Consider the following 14,207-nt stretch of genomic DNA (forward strand, 5'->3'; position numbering starts at 1 on the left):
CACAATCACAGAGATTGAAGTACAATCGCTGTTAGTTGTTTTGCAGACAGCTATGATCTGAACACCTTGCAGATAGTGATAGTGAGTTGACTATGAATCTTTCTGAATGCAAAAAGTGCCCATCTGTCCTAGAGCAGGTAGTTGCTCCACAGTGGGTCAAGCCACTGCATGACAAACCCAAGAACTGCTGTAAATCCACAAATGAATGGGTGAAAAGCAAGACCTCATCATCTTTCTGAGCCTAATGGCATAAAATGCTAAAAAAAATTTTTAAAAAAAGCTGTTGCAAAGGGAGAAATGTCTTAATCGTCAAAAGCTACATAATTCTGGTTTTAGAACTGATATAAGTTTGGAATAAATTACAATAAGTACCAAATGAATATGATATAACATGTCTCAAAGTTGCAGTGCTTTACAAACTTGTCACCAGGAGATTATTTTCAAATCACACTAAATCAGTGAAGGAGTGTGACAGAGCAGGAGAGAGATTGCTGCTGAATTTAGCCAATGGGATCCTCTGCTGGCCAAAGAGGAAGACAGCAATGAGAAAAAAATAATTCTATACTAAAGAAAATAATTACAGTATGAAATCAGCACCATAATATTTGTTCATCTATGCATGATGAATAAACCCAGCCCATAGGCCATAAAAAATATTCTCAGGAAACACAATGGGTTGTTCCCAGTCAGGTTGATTATCCTGCTTGTCAGGACCTGCAAGGCAGCATTTAAGAAAAACAAAAAACAAGCCTGGCTGAAAAAGAAAGGGAAATTACAACAGCCAGTTAAAAAGATCTATACCACCTAGTAGAGTTAAGAGTTTATTGACTCCAATGTTAATACTAGTTGTGCCCTCCACAAGTTTGGAATTAAAAAAACAGGCTGGTTATAAACAAGAGGCTGATTATGAAAAGATGAATATTTTGTGTTGTGCCTAATTTTTTTTGTCTCAAGTTTGTCCTAATTAAATACCATCTGTCAACCAGCTTTAGTGCAGGGTCAAATTAGACCCATAATGCCAGTCGGGGGCCACAGAAAATCAGTCCTGGGGTCACAATGGACCCCAGGGGCCGCAGTTTTAACACCTCTAACCCTATATCAGGTAGCGCCGTTACTGATAACGCAACGCAAATTTAGCAAACTTTACAATTCAAATAAGTTTTAATGCTCATTTTCCTTTTTTGATTCGAATAAAAATGTTTCTTTTGAAAACCGACAAAGTGTAACAAGATGCCTGCACCAAGTCTTACATTATTAAGAGCGCAGTTGTATTCGTGGTAGGAATGTCGTGCATAACAATGTTAATGACCGCAACAGTGCACACAGTATGATAAGCGGTTAAGATTCATGGCTGACTGTGCAGCAACAGCAGCACTAAGTGTTGATGTAGCCCAGCGTGTCTGCGGCACATGCTCAGTAATGTACATCCAGATAAAATGTGAACGCTACGCTGTGGCTGTTGAGGTCACTGCACTGAAAAAATAGAGCGAGTCTCTACACTACACCGCCTCCATTTTGAATAGCCATGTAATAGGGGATTCGCACAGTTGGTGTGTGTATGTGAGTGTGTGTGTCTCGCCCACTGTGCTGCGTAGTGTCAACAAGCCACAACCAACCAAACATCCGTCGACATGGACGACCTGTTCAGTCCGCGCAGGTAACTTCAATAACTTGTCATTCGCGTTGCGTTTGTGGTCAGTGTGTGCTAAATGCTTCTTTTCGTGTCCGGCGGCGTTACTTTGAGGGCCGTTCGTGTTTAATAGCCGGAGTGTCAGTGGTCACGAAGTTCGTGTGTGGCTAACAAGCTAGATGTTACCTCGTTAGCAGCTAGCGACTCCCGCTGGGAAAACGCCTCTTTGCTCGCTTTAATGTGGCTAACACTTGTATCCCGAGGCATAATTTAAATTAGTCTGTTATTAAACACTTGTTTAAACATTTAGTGAACCAGCTGTTTAATTCACCCTGAGGCTAAGCGCCTATCTGTGCGGCTCGTTGCTAATGTACATTAACGTCTTATGGATGCTAACCTTTACGGTTTATTACTGATGGCACACTTTAGCCGCCGTTTTATCACTAAACAGGTACGCACAGCGTGCTTTACTGCCAACTTGTTAAGATCTGCGAACAGTACACACTGTTCTCGTAATGGTGACCGTAAAAATTAGCAGCTTATGCGTGATTGATTGACAGTGTTGTGCAGCCGCTGTGGAGTCGGATTTCATTCATGCAATAGAAGAAACAGTGAGCTAAGATTGGATCACAGGAGCGAGGGGCGGGATGATAATCTGTAACTGAAATCAGTGCCAGGCGATGGGAGGAAAGCCTCAGATGATACAGGAGGCTTATTAGATCATACTGTTTGTCTGCATATGCTGTATAAGAATTGGCTGTACTGTAGCATATCAGACAGATGTGCTTTCACTCAGTTTCTTTTACATAGAAATCATTTTTATATACTTTAAAATGCTATAAGTTGTTATAAGTTGAATGTATGTTTTATTTCAGGAGCCTGAACAGCACACAAGGTGAAATAAGAGTGGGACCAAGTCACCAGGTAAATTTAATGAAACTGTAAATGCTTATTCAGTGGTTATAAGAAAATGATTTAAAGTATTTCAGGTGTACGATTATTTAAAACTAGCTTTTGAGGCCTCATTTGCAGGTGCATTCATTACTGTTGCAAAGTTGGAGAAACAAAACCTTTTAAAGCTGAGCAATCTGCTCAGATATTATCATTGACATGCATCATACTGTGCATTGGAAAAACTGGATTTTTTTTAACATTTGCTCAAATTGATTTAGGTCTGAACTTATTCATGCAGACATGTTCGGGTCTGTTGTCATGTTGGGAGGGAAACCTCTGTCCCAGTCTCAAGTCTTAAAACACTTTCAGTCCCGGCGGTTTCCTTTAAAATTGCCTGACATTTGGCTCAATCCATTTTCCTTTCCCTTCAGAAGTAACAATAAAAAAAAATCTTAACAGGATGATGCCACCATTACCGTGTTTCACAGCGTGTTCAGGGTGATGTGCAGTGTTAGTTTTTCATAATTCATATGCATGTGTGCCAGAAAGTTGGTTTCACTCTTGCACATTTTTGCTTTGTTTCCTTACTTGTTTTGTGGTAAACATGACTTCCTGTGGCTTTCTTTGAACACTAGCTTTCTTCTTGCCACACTTCCATTAAGAGACAGTTTGTGAAATGAAAGATGAGTAGTTGTTCTGTCAACAGATCTTCCCACCTGAGCTGTGTATCCCTGCAGGTCCTCCAGAGTTACCTTCAGCCTCTTGACTGCTTCTCTTATTAACAATGTGCTTAAATGATATTGGTACATTTGCACCACAAGGCAACTACCATAAATATCTTCAGCATCTTATGGAATCTGTTATCCATTATGCAACACATTGTAGCAGCCTTTAGCGCTGCTCCCTCCCAGTAAGAACATGCTAGCTTCCAGTCTGAGCTGGGGTTTAGTTGTTTTGAGTTTGCAATTTTTTCTAAGTATTTCCATGGCTTCCTCTGAGCACTTTGGTGCTGACCCTTATCTATGGCCATGAGGAATGGATAATGACTGAAAGAGCTGGACACAAGCGAGTGTAATGAGCTTCTTCTGTATCATTTTTATTCAATACAATCAGACACAATATCGGAATATGTTCCAGTAACACCATCCCAAGTTTTCTGTTTGTTGTTTAAATGCCAAATAATGTTGGTTTTGAGTTTTATTTCCTTTTTAAGTGTCGGAGCTCTTTCAGTTCACTCTTTGTTTGTCCTGCAGGCCAAGCTCCCAGAGCTGCAGCCACGACCAGCACCTAGTGCACAGACCCAGACGGACAATGAGGAGCTCATGTGGACACCTGGAGTCAATGACTGTGACCTTCTCATGTACCTCAGAGCAGCCAGGTCAGTAGCCCTCTTAGTGCACCTTTATTGCTATATGTTCAACGTAATTCTTTAAACATACATCTTTGTTTCCAAAGCACGTTAAACTATAAGCTTACTAATTAAAACATATTCTCAATAACGCATTTCACACAATATTTCATGATTTTGACCCTTTTTTAGGAGCATGGCAGCGTTTGCAGGGATGTGTGATGGTGGATCCACAGAGGATGGATGTTTGGCAGCTTCCCGTGACGATACCACGCTGAACGCTCTCAACATGGTGCGGAGCAAAATTTGTATTGTGTAACTTTGTGTGAATGATGTGATTTCAGAGCAGGTATGCAAAAAATTTTGTTGACATTGTTCCCATCTCAATTTTAGCTCCATGCAAGCCATTATGATGCAGCCAAAGCTCTACAGCGTCTGGTCAAGAGGCCACTACCCAAACTGATTGAAAAATGCTGGTCAGAAGATGATGTGGTGAGACAACTTTTTGAAATGGTTCAATTTTAGAAATTTTCTTGCAGTGAGAAAGTCTTGGGCTTCCTGGAGACTTTTTCATGGAGTTTACTTGTTCTCCCTGTGCATGCATAGGTTCTCTCTGTGTACTCCAGTTTCCTAATTCTGCCTAAAAACACAACTGTGAGGCTAACATATCTGAACTGTCCTAAGGTGTGAGTGTGTCTGCATGGTTGCTTGTAATGTTTGTCTCTGTGTGTGAAGATCTGTCCCCTCGATGGACAGGCGTCCTATCTAAACTAAAGCCTGGCTCTCACCCAAGATAGGCACCAGCCTTCTTTCAACCCTACAGACATTTGATAAACCATTAGTTAATCAATAATCTTAATTAAGATACTTTGTAATTAAAATTTCAGACTTCTATAGCTACCAGATAACAGTTAACATTGATAATATTAGCTTCATTGGATATTGAACTGTATTAATATTCAAAATATTCTTTGCATTTATTTAAAATGTTAAATTAATGCAGTCATAATTATAATATTTGTTTTAATTAATTGCTTTGATTCTGTCATCAGAATCAACTCACTATCATTTCAGTTCAGATAAGTGATTTGTTGAGGAAATTGATTTAATTAAAAATGTTTCCTGTTTGCCTTCCAGAAACGCTTCATCAAAGGTCTGAGACAGTATGGAAAGAATTTCTTTCGCATCCGAAAAGACTTTCTCCCCAGCAAGAAGACTGTAAGTGTGTGGTTTGGATTAGTGTCTTGACATATATTACATGCTTTCCCTTTGTTACTGATATGTGAATAATGATTACAATGTTTTAATAATAAACATGTTTGTTATCAGGGAGAGTTGATCACATTTTATTACCACTGGAAGAAAACCCCAGAGGCCGCCGGGACCAGAGCTTATCGACAGCAACGCCGGCAGCCGTCCTCTCGCAAAGCAAAAACTCGATCTGCAGCGGCTACTGTCAACCCTCCATCTCGAAACTATTCAGGTCAGTTTCACTTTGTGGTTATACTGTGCCGGTGAGAAGTTTGCATACATTAATCACAGCGATACATTTTCGAGACAAATTTGACTGCTTTTTGTTTTTTATTTCTGGTATTAACTTAGTTTTTTAAATATCTCCTGTTGATTTTCTCTAAACCTCATAGTCAAAGCATACACAAAGGCACGAGCAAGAAAAAATGACCTTGTTAATGGCTGCAAAAAGTGTTTTTCTCTCCAATTTAGTTTGGAAATGTAGACTGCATATTGAATAGGGTGTATGCCCATATATCTGGAGCTATAAAGTTAAGTTTGAACATTTTTAGAGAAAATTTATCATAACTTTATACTTGTTAACCAAATTGTATTTTGTAACCCTCATTATAGTTATTTGTTGTATCATCATATATCACGCTGCTCAAAGGTGTTTTTAAAAAGCCCTAAACCAGTGATATTGAAGCCTGTAATCAGTTATGCACTGTTCTCACCTGTTTTTTATTTGATGCTGTTGAATGGAACAAATTTGATCACAAAATGTTCCTGAATTTACACACGTGACGCTTACCGTCCGCAGTTGAGGCCAGTTCTGCCAGCGAGGATGATGTTGACAGTGAAGACAGCGAACAGGAAGCAAAGAGCTGCAGCCACTGTGGAACAACAAGTAGGTTGTTCAGCAGAAGAAAAGAGCTTTAACCAGCTTCTGAAACTTGCATCTAAAGCCGGTGTTTATTGAACAGCTTCTAAGGATTGGCACCAGGTCGGGAGAGACAACTCTCTGCTCTGCACAACTTGCCGCACATACGAAAACAAACACGGATGTCTGCCGCCTGCTTCTAAATCTGGGAACGCTTCCTTTATGTTCAAACCTGTGAAAGTGGAAGAAGAGGTGAACAACAAGCATGGCATGAGGACTCGGCAGAGCAGAGCACCTGTAAGCTCTTGTCTTCATATTGACTCACTATCGCAACTGAATTGTGCAACTGAAGCACAATTTAAACTTTATAACAAATATTTTTCATACAGAAAAAAAAAACATTTTATAAGTGATCTGGCTTCAGCTGTTGTTTGAAACAATAATTACTGTTGGTTGTGTTTTAAAGCAGCTGACATCGTTAAGAAGTGGCCTCAGGAGGTTCACTGGCTCTCCAAGCACGGAGGATTCACAGTCCGGTAACCAGAACTTCCCGACTGGAGGAATCTCTAGTTCCTTAAGATCCTCCGCGGATCATAAAAATGACTCCACAAAAAAAATAAACAAGGTGAGCATCGTGTTGTCATATCCAAATGATAAACTTAACCATACATCACCATTTTGAAAGAGAAATAAGCTGATTTGACTGTTTTTATTTTTGCAAAACTTGTATTACTGTGTTTTTAAATAAGGCTACACAGGTTGCTTAGAAAGTTCTTTAATCTGAGAGGGGATGTTTTATGAGAGCAAGAACTAGCAGTGAAGACTCTTTGATAACACTGGTGTAATTATGTGTAATTTTGCTTTTTGTGCAGAAGATAAAAGAGGAGGCAACGGCGCCAAAGACAGCAAAACGTGTGCGGGAAAGTCCTGCTCTGGAGTCTGATGAACCTGAAAAGATGACACCTAAAAGGCCAAAGACACAGGTGAAATACTTCCACAAGTAAATTCTGCAGCACACAGAACACACCAGATCAAGGTGTTTCATACTTCAAATTTATTCTCTTAACTACAGGAAACAAAGAGACAGTTACAGGCTCGGTAGAATAGCCTGAATCTGTAGTTCAATCAGATAAAAGCAGAAAGTCGTTCATTTTAACTACTGATAAGAAATTACACTATCACGACAAAATTATGTCTTCACAGCACCCTTGATGCATATCAGGGGGATTAAGGTTTGAATGATTAATTTCATTTTCTCACCACAATGTTCCCCATTCCGCACCATGTCATCATCAGCAGAACAAATTATGCGAGGCTGGAGATCAGATTCAGCGAATTTAATTTCAGGATTTTTCAGGTCTGGATAAGCATGGAAACAGAAAATAACAGGACGTAAAAAAATATTTGTATATTAACACATTATTCCCTATTCCACTGTCTAAATATTATAACCTTTCATGTACTATTTATCCATCAGTCCTTCTGTTTGTCTATCCTTCTATCCTTCCTTCCTTCTCAATTGTAGCAGAACGTATTAAAAAACACCTATTAACTATTTGTTATAATATTACTTAATAGCTGTTCTCAGCATCCAATGACTTAAATTAAATGCGGAATTTTTTTTAAAATTGATGTAATTTGGCAGTATTTAGTTAAAAACTGCTTTGATTTGATTGATAAAACAATATTTAAGCACATGATTATTAACTTAATGATACTATGTATGTGGCTCTAGAATCTAGAGGGCCACATAAATAGCTATGGCAGGCCGGATTTGGCCCCCAGGCCTTAAGTTTGACGCATTTGATGGTTTGTACATCTTTGTTTACATTCATGTCTCTAAAGAATATAGCAGGGAAAATATTAGACACAATTTCCCTTTGACTGCCAGACTTGACTTGACTTGCTTCCCTGGTTTGCATCTGATTGGTTCCCTTGAAGCTGTTAGATGAGAGGAGATATTTTAACCTTACATGGACTTTTGCTTTGATGTTTTGTTCTCTGATATGAATCAAGTTTTTGTTCTTGAAGGAGCCACGAGGCGGGTCCCGGTCAGAGGGAGAGGCAGAGGAGGAAAGCTCTTCAGAAAGCCGCAGCACTCAGGACGACGGCAGTGACACCAAAGACATCGACCAGGACAACCGCAGCTCCTCTCCCAGCATCCCCAGCCCTCAACAGGGCAACGAGAGCGACTCAGACTCTTCTGCCCAGCCCAGCGGGGCCCCAGCTGAGGCCGGTGCTGCGACTCTGACGGACGCCCCGGTCCTCCAAGCCGTCCCCTCTCAGGACCCTCAAATTCCTCCTCAACCGTCACAAAGCCTAGCCTCCGCTGACCCGGCTCAGAGCCCCCCTTCATCCTCCCCAGACCCTCCACAGGGTGGAGCCACAGCCGGCTCAGGTTGCCGAGCAACGCCGGTCTCTTGTCCAAGGCCGCAGCCAGCAGCGCTGGGTCTGGACACGCCTCTCGCTCCTGCGTCGCACTTCTCACCTGCTCTCGGCTCCACGCAGCCCCCGCAGCCGAACGGTTCCCCCCCTCAAACCCTGCCGCGCTCTGTGCCCTTCTGTAGGGATGCTCAGCTGCCGCACCCACCTCAAGTCAAGCCCCCTCCAACAACCCCAATCCCACCGTCACACAAACAGGTGCCTCACCCATCTGCAGCAACTTTCCCCCAGATGCCCTCTAATCTCCCACCACCTCCTGCTCTGAAGCCTCTGAACTCTCTCCCCAACCAGCATCCTCCAGGCGCCCCTCCCCCTCCGCTGCAGCTCATGCCTCATCCTTTGCCTCCACACTCAGCTCCATCCCAACTTCCAGCGTCGTCTCAGGTGCAGAGCCACCCTGGGAAAAGTGGGACCTCTTCCCTCCCAGCGGCTCCGGCTCCGCTCCCTCTCACATCCTCCACTGCTGGCCCCGTTCCGACCCTGCAGCCATCCTTCCCAACGCTCCCACCCAGACCCTCTCCAAACTCTGCTGCCGGAGGATCACAAGTTCAGATTAAAGAAGAGCCGCTGGATGAGGTAGAGGAGCCAGAGAGCCCGCCGTCTCCTCCCCGGAGTCCCTCACCAGAGCCCACTGTTGTCAACATGGCGAGCCACGCCAGTCAGTCTGCAAGGTATGTTCTGAGTCGTTCCGTAAACTGAGAAAAATAATGCAGCTTTGTCTCATAAAATACCAATAAAGTACATAAAAAATGTGGGGCAAAACTGTTGCAGGCATTATAAGGCAACCTATTATGCATATTTGAACATGTTAGGATGTTCATTATATCTTTTGCACAAAATCATTGTTTTTGCCAAATGTGCTTGAGCTCTGCTTGGGTTGCTAGGTGATGGCACAATGCTCATCAAATGAGACTTAACAAATGGGAGGTTTATGAGTTTACTCAATTTCCAGACACCAAATTACATTAACGTATTCCCAAAAAACTGCTGGATGTTTTTATTTTTAAGTGCTTGAGCTGCTTTTAGAAACAGTTGAGACCCAAATGGAAGTACAAACGTACAAAATGCGAATTTTGTATAATAGGTCTTCTTTAGTGCTTTAGAAAAAAAAAATATTGATGCTGTGTGCTCATTAAATCTTCTTGTTACTTTGTCTTGCAGGTTTATAAAACACTTGGATCGAGGCTACAACTCCTGTGCAAGGACGGACCTTTTCTTTACTCCGCTGTCTTCCTCCAAGCTGGCCAAGAAGCGGGAGGAGGCCGTAGAAAGGATGAGGAGGGAGGCTGAGCTCGGCACGCGGCAGGAACGTGAGAGAGAGAAAGACAGAAACTCTGTAAGTTAGACTATGGTCACGCAGTTGGCAAATGCGACCTAACTCAATTTAAATTTTTATTTTTTTTTGCTTGTATGCAACCTATATTTGGCTTATTCATAGCAATCTGACTGGCCCAATTCCAATTTTCTACTCCTCAAAAATTACGATCTGTGCTATTTCCATACTTGATACTAATTCGGATATGCATTCGATTGTTTTCAAAGCGTCTGCAGTCTCAATGGTCATGTTGCATTTTATCCAGCTTTTTTGTCACTGATGTGAGACTGGCGTCATAATTCTGCACCAGATAAAGCCAGACGCAGTAAATCAGGGCGTAAACAATGGCTGAAAATCACTGTCAGTGAAGTGTGCATCTCAATCTCACCACTACTGGCTCTGACTACACATCAGACCAGCCTTCCCTACAGAACTATGCTTCACAAAAGGCCATTGCTATTAGTTCTTTTTTTTTTTTTTATTAACTCCCGTCAACTTGCTATGATCTTGTGTTGATACTGTCAGTTCCTGTTGCTGAATAAACGTTAAAATTGTTCTTCTTTGTGTTTGCGGGTCACTTTGAGGACATAAACACACAGAAGTCTCATTGCTGTCGGGATTAATTAGTAGTATAAACATTTCTCTGACTGTATTTTTTTTTTCAGAGGGCATCCAGCTCTTCCCATGACAGTCGCCTGAGTGAAGTGCAGATGACGGCTCAGATCCATGGCCGGCCCTCCTTTGACCAGCCCCCCACCACTGTAGCGGCTGTGCCCCCGTACATCGGCCCCGACACGCCTGCCATGCGCAGCCTGAACGACTATGCTCGGCCCCACGTCATGTCGCCCTCCAACCGCAACCATCCGTTCTACGTCTCGCTGAGCCCAGGCGAACCCCTGCTGGCCTATCACATGCCCGGCCTGTACAGCACGGACCCCGGCCTCAGAGAGCGGGAGCTCAGGAACTTCAGGGAGCGGGAGCTGCGCGAACGAATGAAGCCCGGCTTCGAGGTCAAACCCCCAGACTTGGAAACCCTTCACCCGTCAGCCAACCACCTGGAGCACTTTGCTAGACACGGGGCGCTGGCTCTGCCCCACATACCCGGACCATCCCACCCTTTTGCTCCCTTCCATCCGGGGCTGAGCCACCTGGAGCGCGAGAGGCTGGCGCTTGCTGGGCCTCAGATGCGCCCAGAGCTGAGTTACGCCGAGAGATTGACTGCGGAACGGCTTCATGCTGAGAGGATGGCCTCTGTGGCGACTGATCCAGCCGCCCGGCTGCAGATGCTCAACGTCACCCCTCATCATCACCAGCACTCTCACATTCATTCCCACCTGCACCTCCACCAGCAGGACCCCCTTGGTCAAGGTGAGGTCGAGTTGTTGGCACTTTTTCTGTTCGAAGGTTTGAAACGTAGTTCTTTTCATGTGTGACCCTCTTTCAGGTTCAAGTCCTCATCCTCTTGTCGACCCACTGGCTGCCGGACCACGTTTGGCTCGATTCCCCTTCCCTGGTGGCCCAATCCCAAACCCCTTACTCGCTGATCTCCCTCATGAGCATGAGATGCTGCGCCATCCACTATTTGGTTCGTAATTTCACCTCTTTTTGCAGCCCTTGCTCTGCTGGTTTTAATTAGTGTTTTTTTTTTTTCTTTTACAGGAGCTGCATATCCTCGAGAGCTTCAGGGACCGATTCCTCACATGTCTGCCTCACATCAGCTCCAGGCCATGCATGCTCAGTCTGCAGAGCTGCAGCGGATGGCAATGGAGCAGCAGTGGCATCACCTGCACGGAGGCACTCTGCCAAGTCAGGAAGATTATTACAGGTGAGCATTTTTAAGCAGATTTTATACCATCAAAAATCCTTGATGTTTTACCACTTAATTTACAGATACATCTCACTAAATGAGAATAAGATTCTTTATTCCTGTAATTTAATTTAACAAGTGAAACTCAAAGCCTAAATATAGATTAATTACATGCTGAGTTTTGAATTATGTCTTTCAGTTTCTCAGAAGATATGATATAGTCATTTTATGGTCTATGCAATCAAGAAAACAGCTACTGAGTTATCAGTTGTTCAGTTCTTGACTTCCTCCATATGGTGAATAAGCCACAGAAGTTTGTTGCTATGGATGGTGTCTGTTGGAAGCTGGTTTCAAGCTTTTTAATGGAAACTTGAGTGGAAGTAAAAAATGTCATTAAAAAGGTGCAGAGGCAACTGAAAAGCAAAGTCTGTCCATGTACAGTACAGTATATAGACTTGGTACATGGTTACATGAATTACTGTGATGTAGGAAAGAGGCGATCAGCCTGTGTTCCCTTGATATTCTAACCTTCTGAATAAACATGACTTTACGTTTTTATTACCTGGAAACCATAAATATCAAAATCAACAAAAAAGAATGCCTGAAACTAGTGTTTCAACAAATTCTTATCTTGGTAATCAATGTTCTATTGATTATTTTAAGGATCTATTATAAAAATTAACACATTCTGCAGATTCTTAATAAATGAAAAATAAATATTTTTTTGCATAAAATTCAATAACATATTTCAGTTTGTTACATGGATGCATCTGCAGCTACAATAGGTACTTCTAACATCAAGATGTGAAAACCTCAGCCTAAGTCTAGGGCTAAACTGTTGACTCTTTTGATTAACCAATTAATAATTAGATAGCAAAAGTTGCTTATTGGATATTTTTCTTTTACAGAGTTTGAACCAGGTGAAGCTAAAGGTTTATTTTCTCAAGTGCAAAATGCATATATTTTTGTTCAGTTTTAACTTAATTACTGCTCTTAGTATGTTGCTCCTACTGCAAATAATGGCCCCATTTGAGGTTGTATACTCTAGTAAACAAGTAATTGATCACTAAATTAGTTGACAATTATTTCAATAATTGATTCTTCATGACTAATTTGATTAATCGTTTCAGCTCTACTTGAAATATCACCCAAGGTTTCCCCCAGAAAACTTGCTAAGCCCGGTGGATGGGCGCTAGGAAGGTCATTCATCCAGTGTCCCGTCGTGTTTTTGAGTTAAAAAATGTTTAAAGTCACTTGATAATTATTTTAATGAGAGATTGGAAGATTAATACCTGAACACCAACTATGTAAAAGTCTTAAAAAAATGCAAACATTTTAAAAAGACTTAAATAAATAAGCAATACTTAGCCTGGTGGGGGCACAAGTAAAGCCTGGTGGTCCGCCAGGCTTATAATACACTGATCACCTTTAATTTGGATATACTCTACTTTTGTACAAGTACCAGAGTAAGATAAACAGATCTTCAGGGTAGTGTTTATGTTATCTTTGGGTTTTTTTCTCTCTGTTTGAATCACATTGGACTGAAAAGTATTCTGTAGATTTTAAATAAATTGTGACTGTTTTTAACTTTTGAAGCCGCCTGAAGAAAGAAGGTGACAAGCCGTCTTGAGGTGGTGCATGCTCTGAGCTCCTACAGATCAATGCTGTGTACTTTTAACACTCTAAATGTATTTTTGTGTGCTGTCTTCTGTTTGTTTGTGTTGATAAATTTTAGAAGAATAGTGGTGGAACTCAAAGTGTGTTTCGTGTTCTGCGCATCATGAAACCCTGAGATTTTCCTTAAGAATTTACACTAGTTTTATCATCCAATTAATGAACAGTCCCACCAACTGGGACTTAAAGTGACAGGTTTCCTCTCTAACCAACTATTAAACTGTTTCTTATGCAGTCATATGAGTTTGCTAAAGAATAATGAAAATAGACCGATTTTGGTGTTGACTTTAAATATGTTTATCGTTTCTAATAGAGTTACTGTACAGAATAATGTTTAAATCCATGTGTGTATGATAGATATGACCTAGCATGACTCACCCTTCAGTTTTTCCACTGAGATAGTAGATCGAAGTTGTATTGTGTTGGTAGGCTTTTAAAGCACCGTAGGGGACTGGATTTAATCCGAAATAAGATGAAATGTATCTTTAAATCCTAAATTTTTATATATCAATATATCTTTTCACAGTATAACCGAAGCTCATTTTTGAGAATGTAAATACTACATGTTCACAATAATCTATATGACTGAGTATTATTGATATATCAGTAGATGTAAACACTTGATTCAGCATGAGAACAATAAAATCCTAAGGTAGTGTTATAAAGTGTGCTAAATACTTGGACCATAACCTGCCTGTCTGTTTACTGACAGGAGGTTTTATTAGGAGAATCTATTTACATTGTTTTCCTGAAAATGTCACAGCTGGATAGAAACTAAATCTTAAACATTTGGGTGGAGTTTTTCTAAAAAAAAATAAAAAATACTGCCTAAATTCAGTATTTATGTGATATATATCAGTCTGTATCCATACCATATTTATTTCAATAAATATTTCTCCAATGATACAATTTTCTTGTCATTTTTGTCTCCAAGGCATTAATGATGCTTATAAAGTTAATCATTTGTTTAAGCTTTAATAATATGCA

The 14,207-nt window shown here is 41.3% G+C and overlaps 1 protein-coding gene across 3 annotated transcripts; it reads left to right on the forward strand.

The window, feature by feature from the left end:
- The first annotated feature begins 1,489 nt into the window (after positions 1–1,489).
- On the forward strand, positions 1,490–14,124 carry rereb (arginine-glutamic acid dipeptide (RE) repeats b). Of its 3 annotated transcripts, none has more exons than XM_028001982.1 (17): positions 1,490–1,657; positions 2,506–2,554; positions 3,778–3,902; positions 4,065–4,164; positions 4,266–4,364; positions 5,010–5,090; positions 5,202–5,355; positions 5,923–6,009; positions 6,086–6,279; positions 6,449–6,607; positions 6,855–6,965; positions 8,014–9,095; positions 9,586–9,760; positions 10,405–11,107; positions 11,184–11,324; positions 11,399–11,564; positions 11,746–12,852. In XM_028001982.1, the coding sequence occupies exons 1-17, from the start codon at positions 1,632–1,634 to the stop codon at positions 11,765–11,767; spliced, it is 3,474 nt and encodes a 1,157-aa protein (XP_027857783.1). In that variant the 5' UTR covers positions 1,490–1,631; the 3' UTR covers positions 11,768–12,852. The 3 variants fall into 3 exon arrangements, with proteins under 3 accessions (XP_027857783.1, XP_027857782.1, XP_027857780.1); XM_028001981.1 differs by lacking the exon at positions 11,746–12,852 and adding an exon at positions 13,143–14,124 and having other exon boundaries at positions 1,491–1,657; positions 6,452–6,607; XM_028001979.1 differs by lacking the exon at positions 11,746–12,852 and adding an exon at positions 13,143–14,124 and having other exon boundaries at positions 1,492–1,657.
- Positions 14,125–14,207: the final 83 nt, after the last annotated feature.

Source organism: Xiphophorus couchianus, chromosome 20 (genome assembly GCF_001444195.1).
Source record: "Xiphophorus couchianus chromosome 20, X_couchianus-1.0, whole genome shotgun sequence".
Classification (NCBI taxonomy): domain Eukaryota; kingdom Metazoa; phylum Chordata; class Actinopteri; order Cyprinodontiformes; family Poeciliidae; genus Xiphophorus; species Xiphophorus couchianus.

Excerpts from the sequence above, each read along its gene's own strand:
- rereb (XM_028001979.1), top strand. The coding sequence starts at position 1,632 with ATGGACGACCTGTTCAGTCCGCGCAG. Across the intron at positions 4,165-4,265 it reads CGCTGAACGCTCTCAACATG|CTCCATGCAAGCCATTATGA; the intron begins GTGCGGAGCAAA and ends TCTCAATTTTAG. Across the intron at positions 4,365-5,009 it reads GCTGGTCAGAAGATGATGTG|AAACGCTTCATCAAAGGTCT; the intron begins GTGAGACAACTT and ends TTTGCCTTCCAG.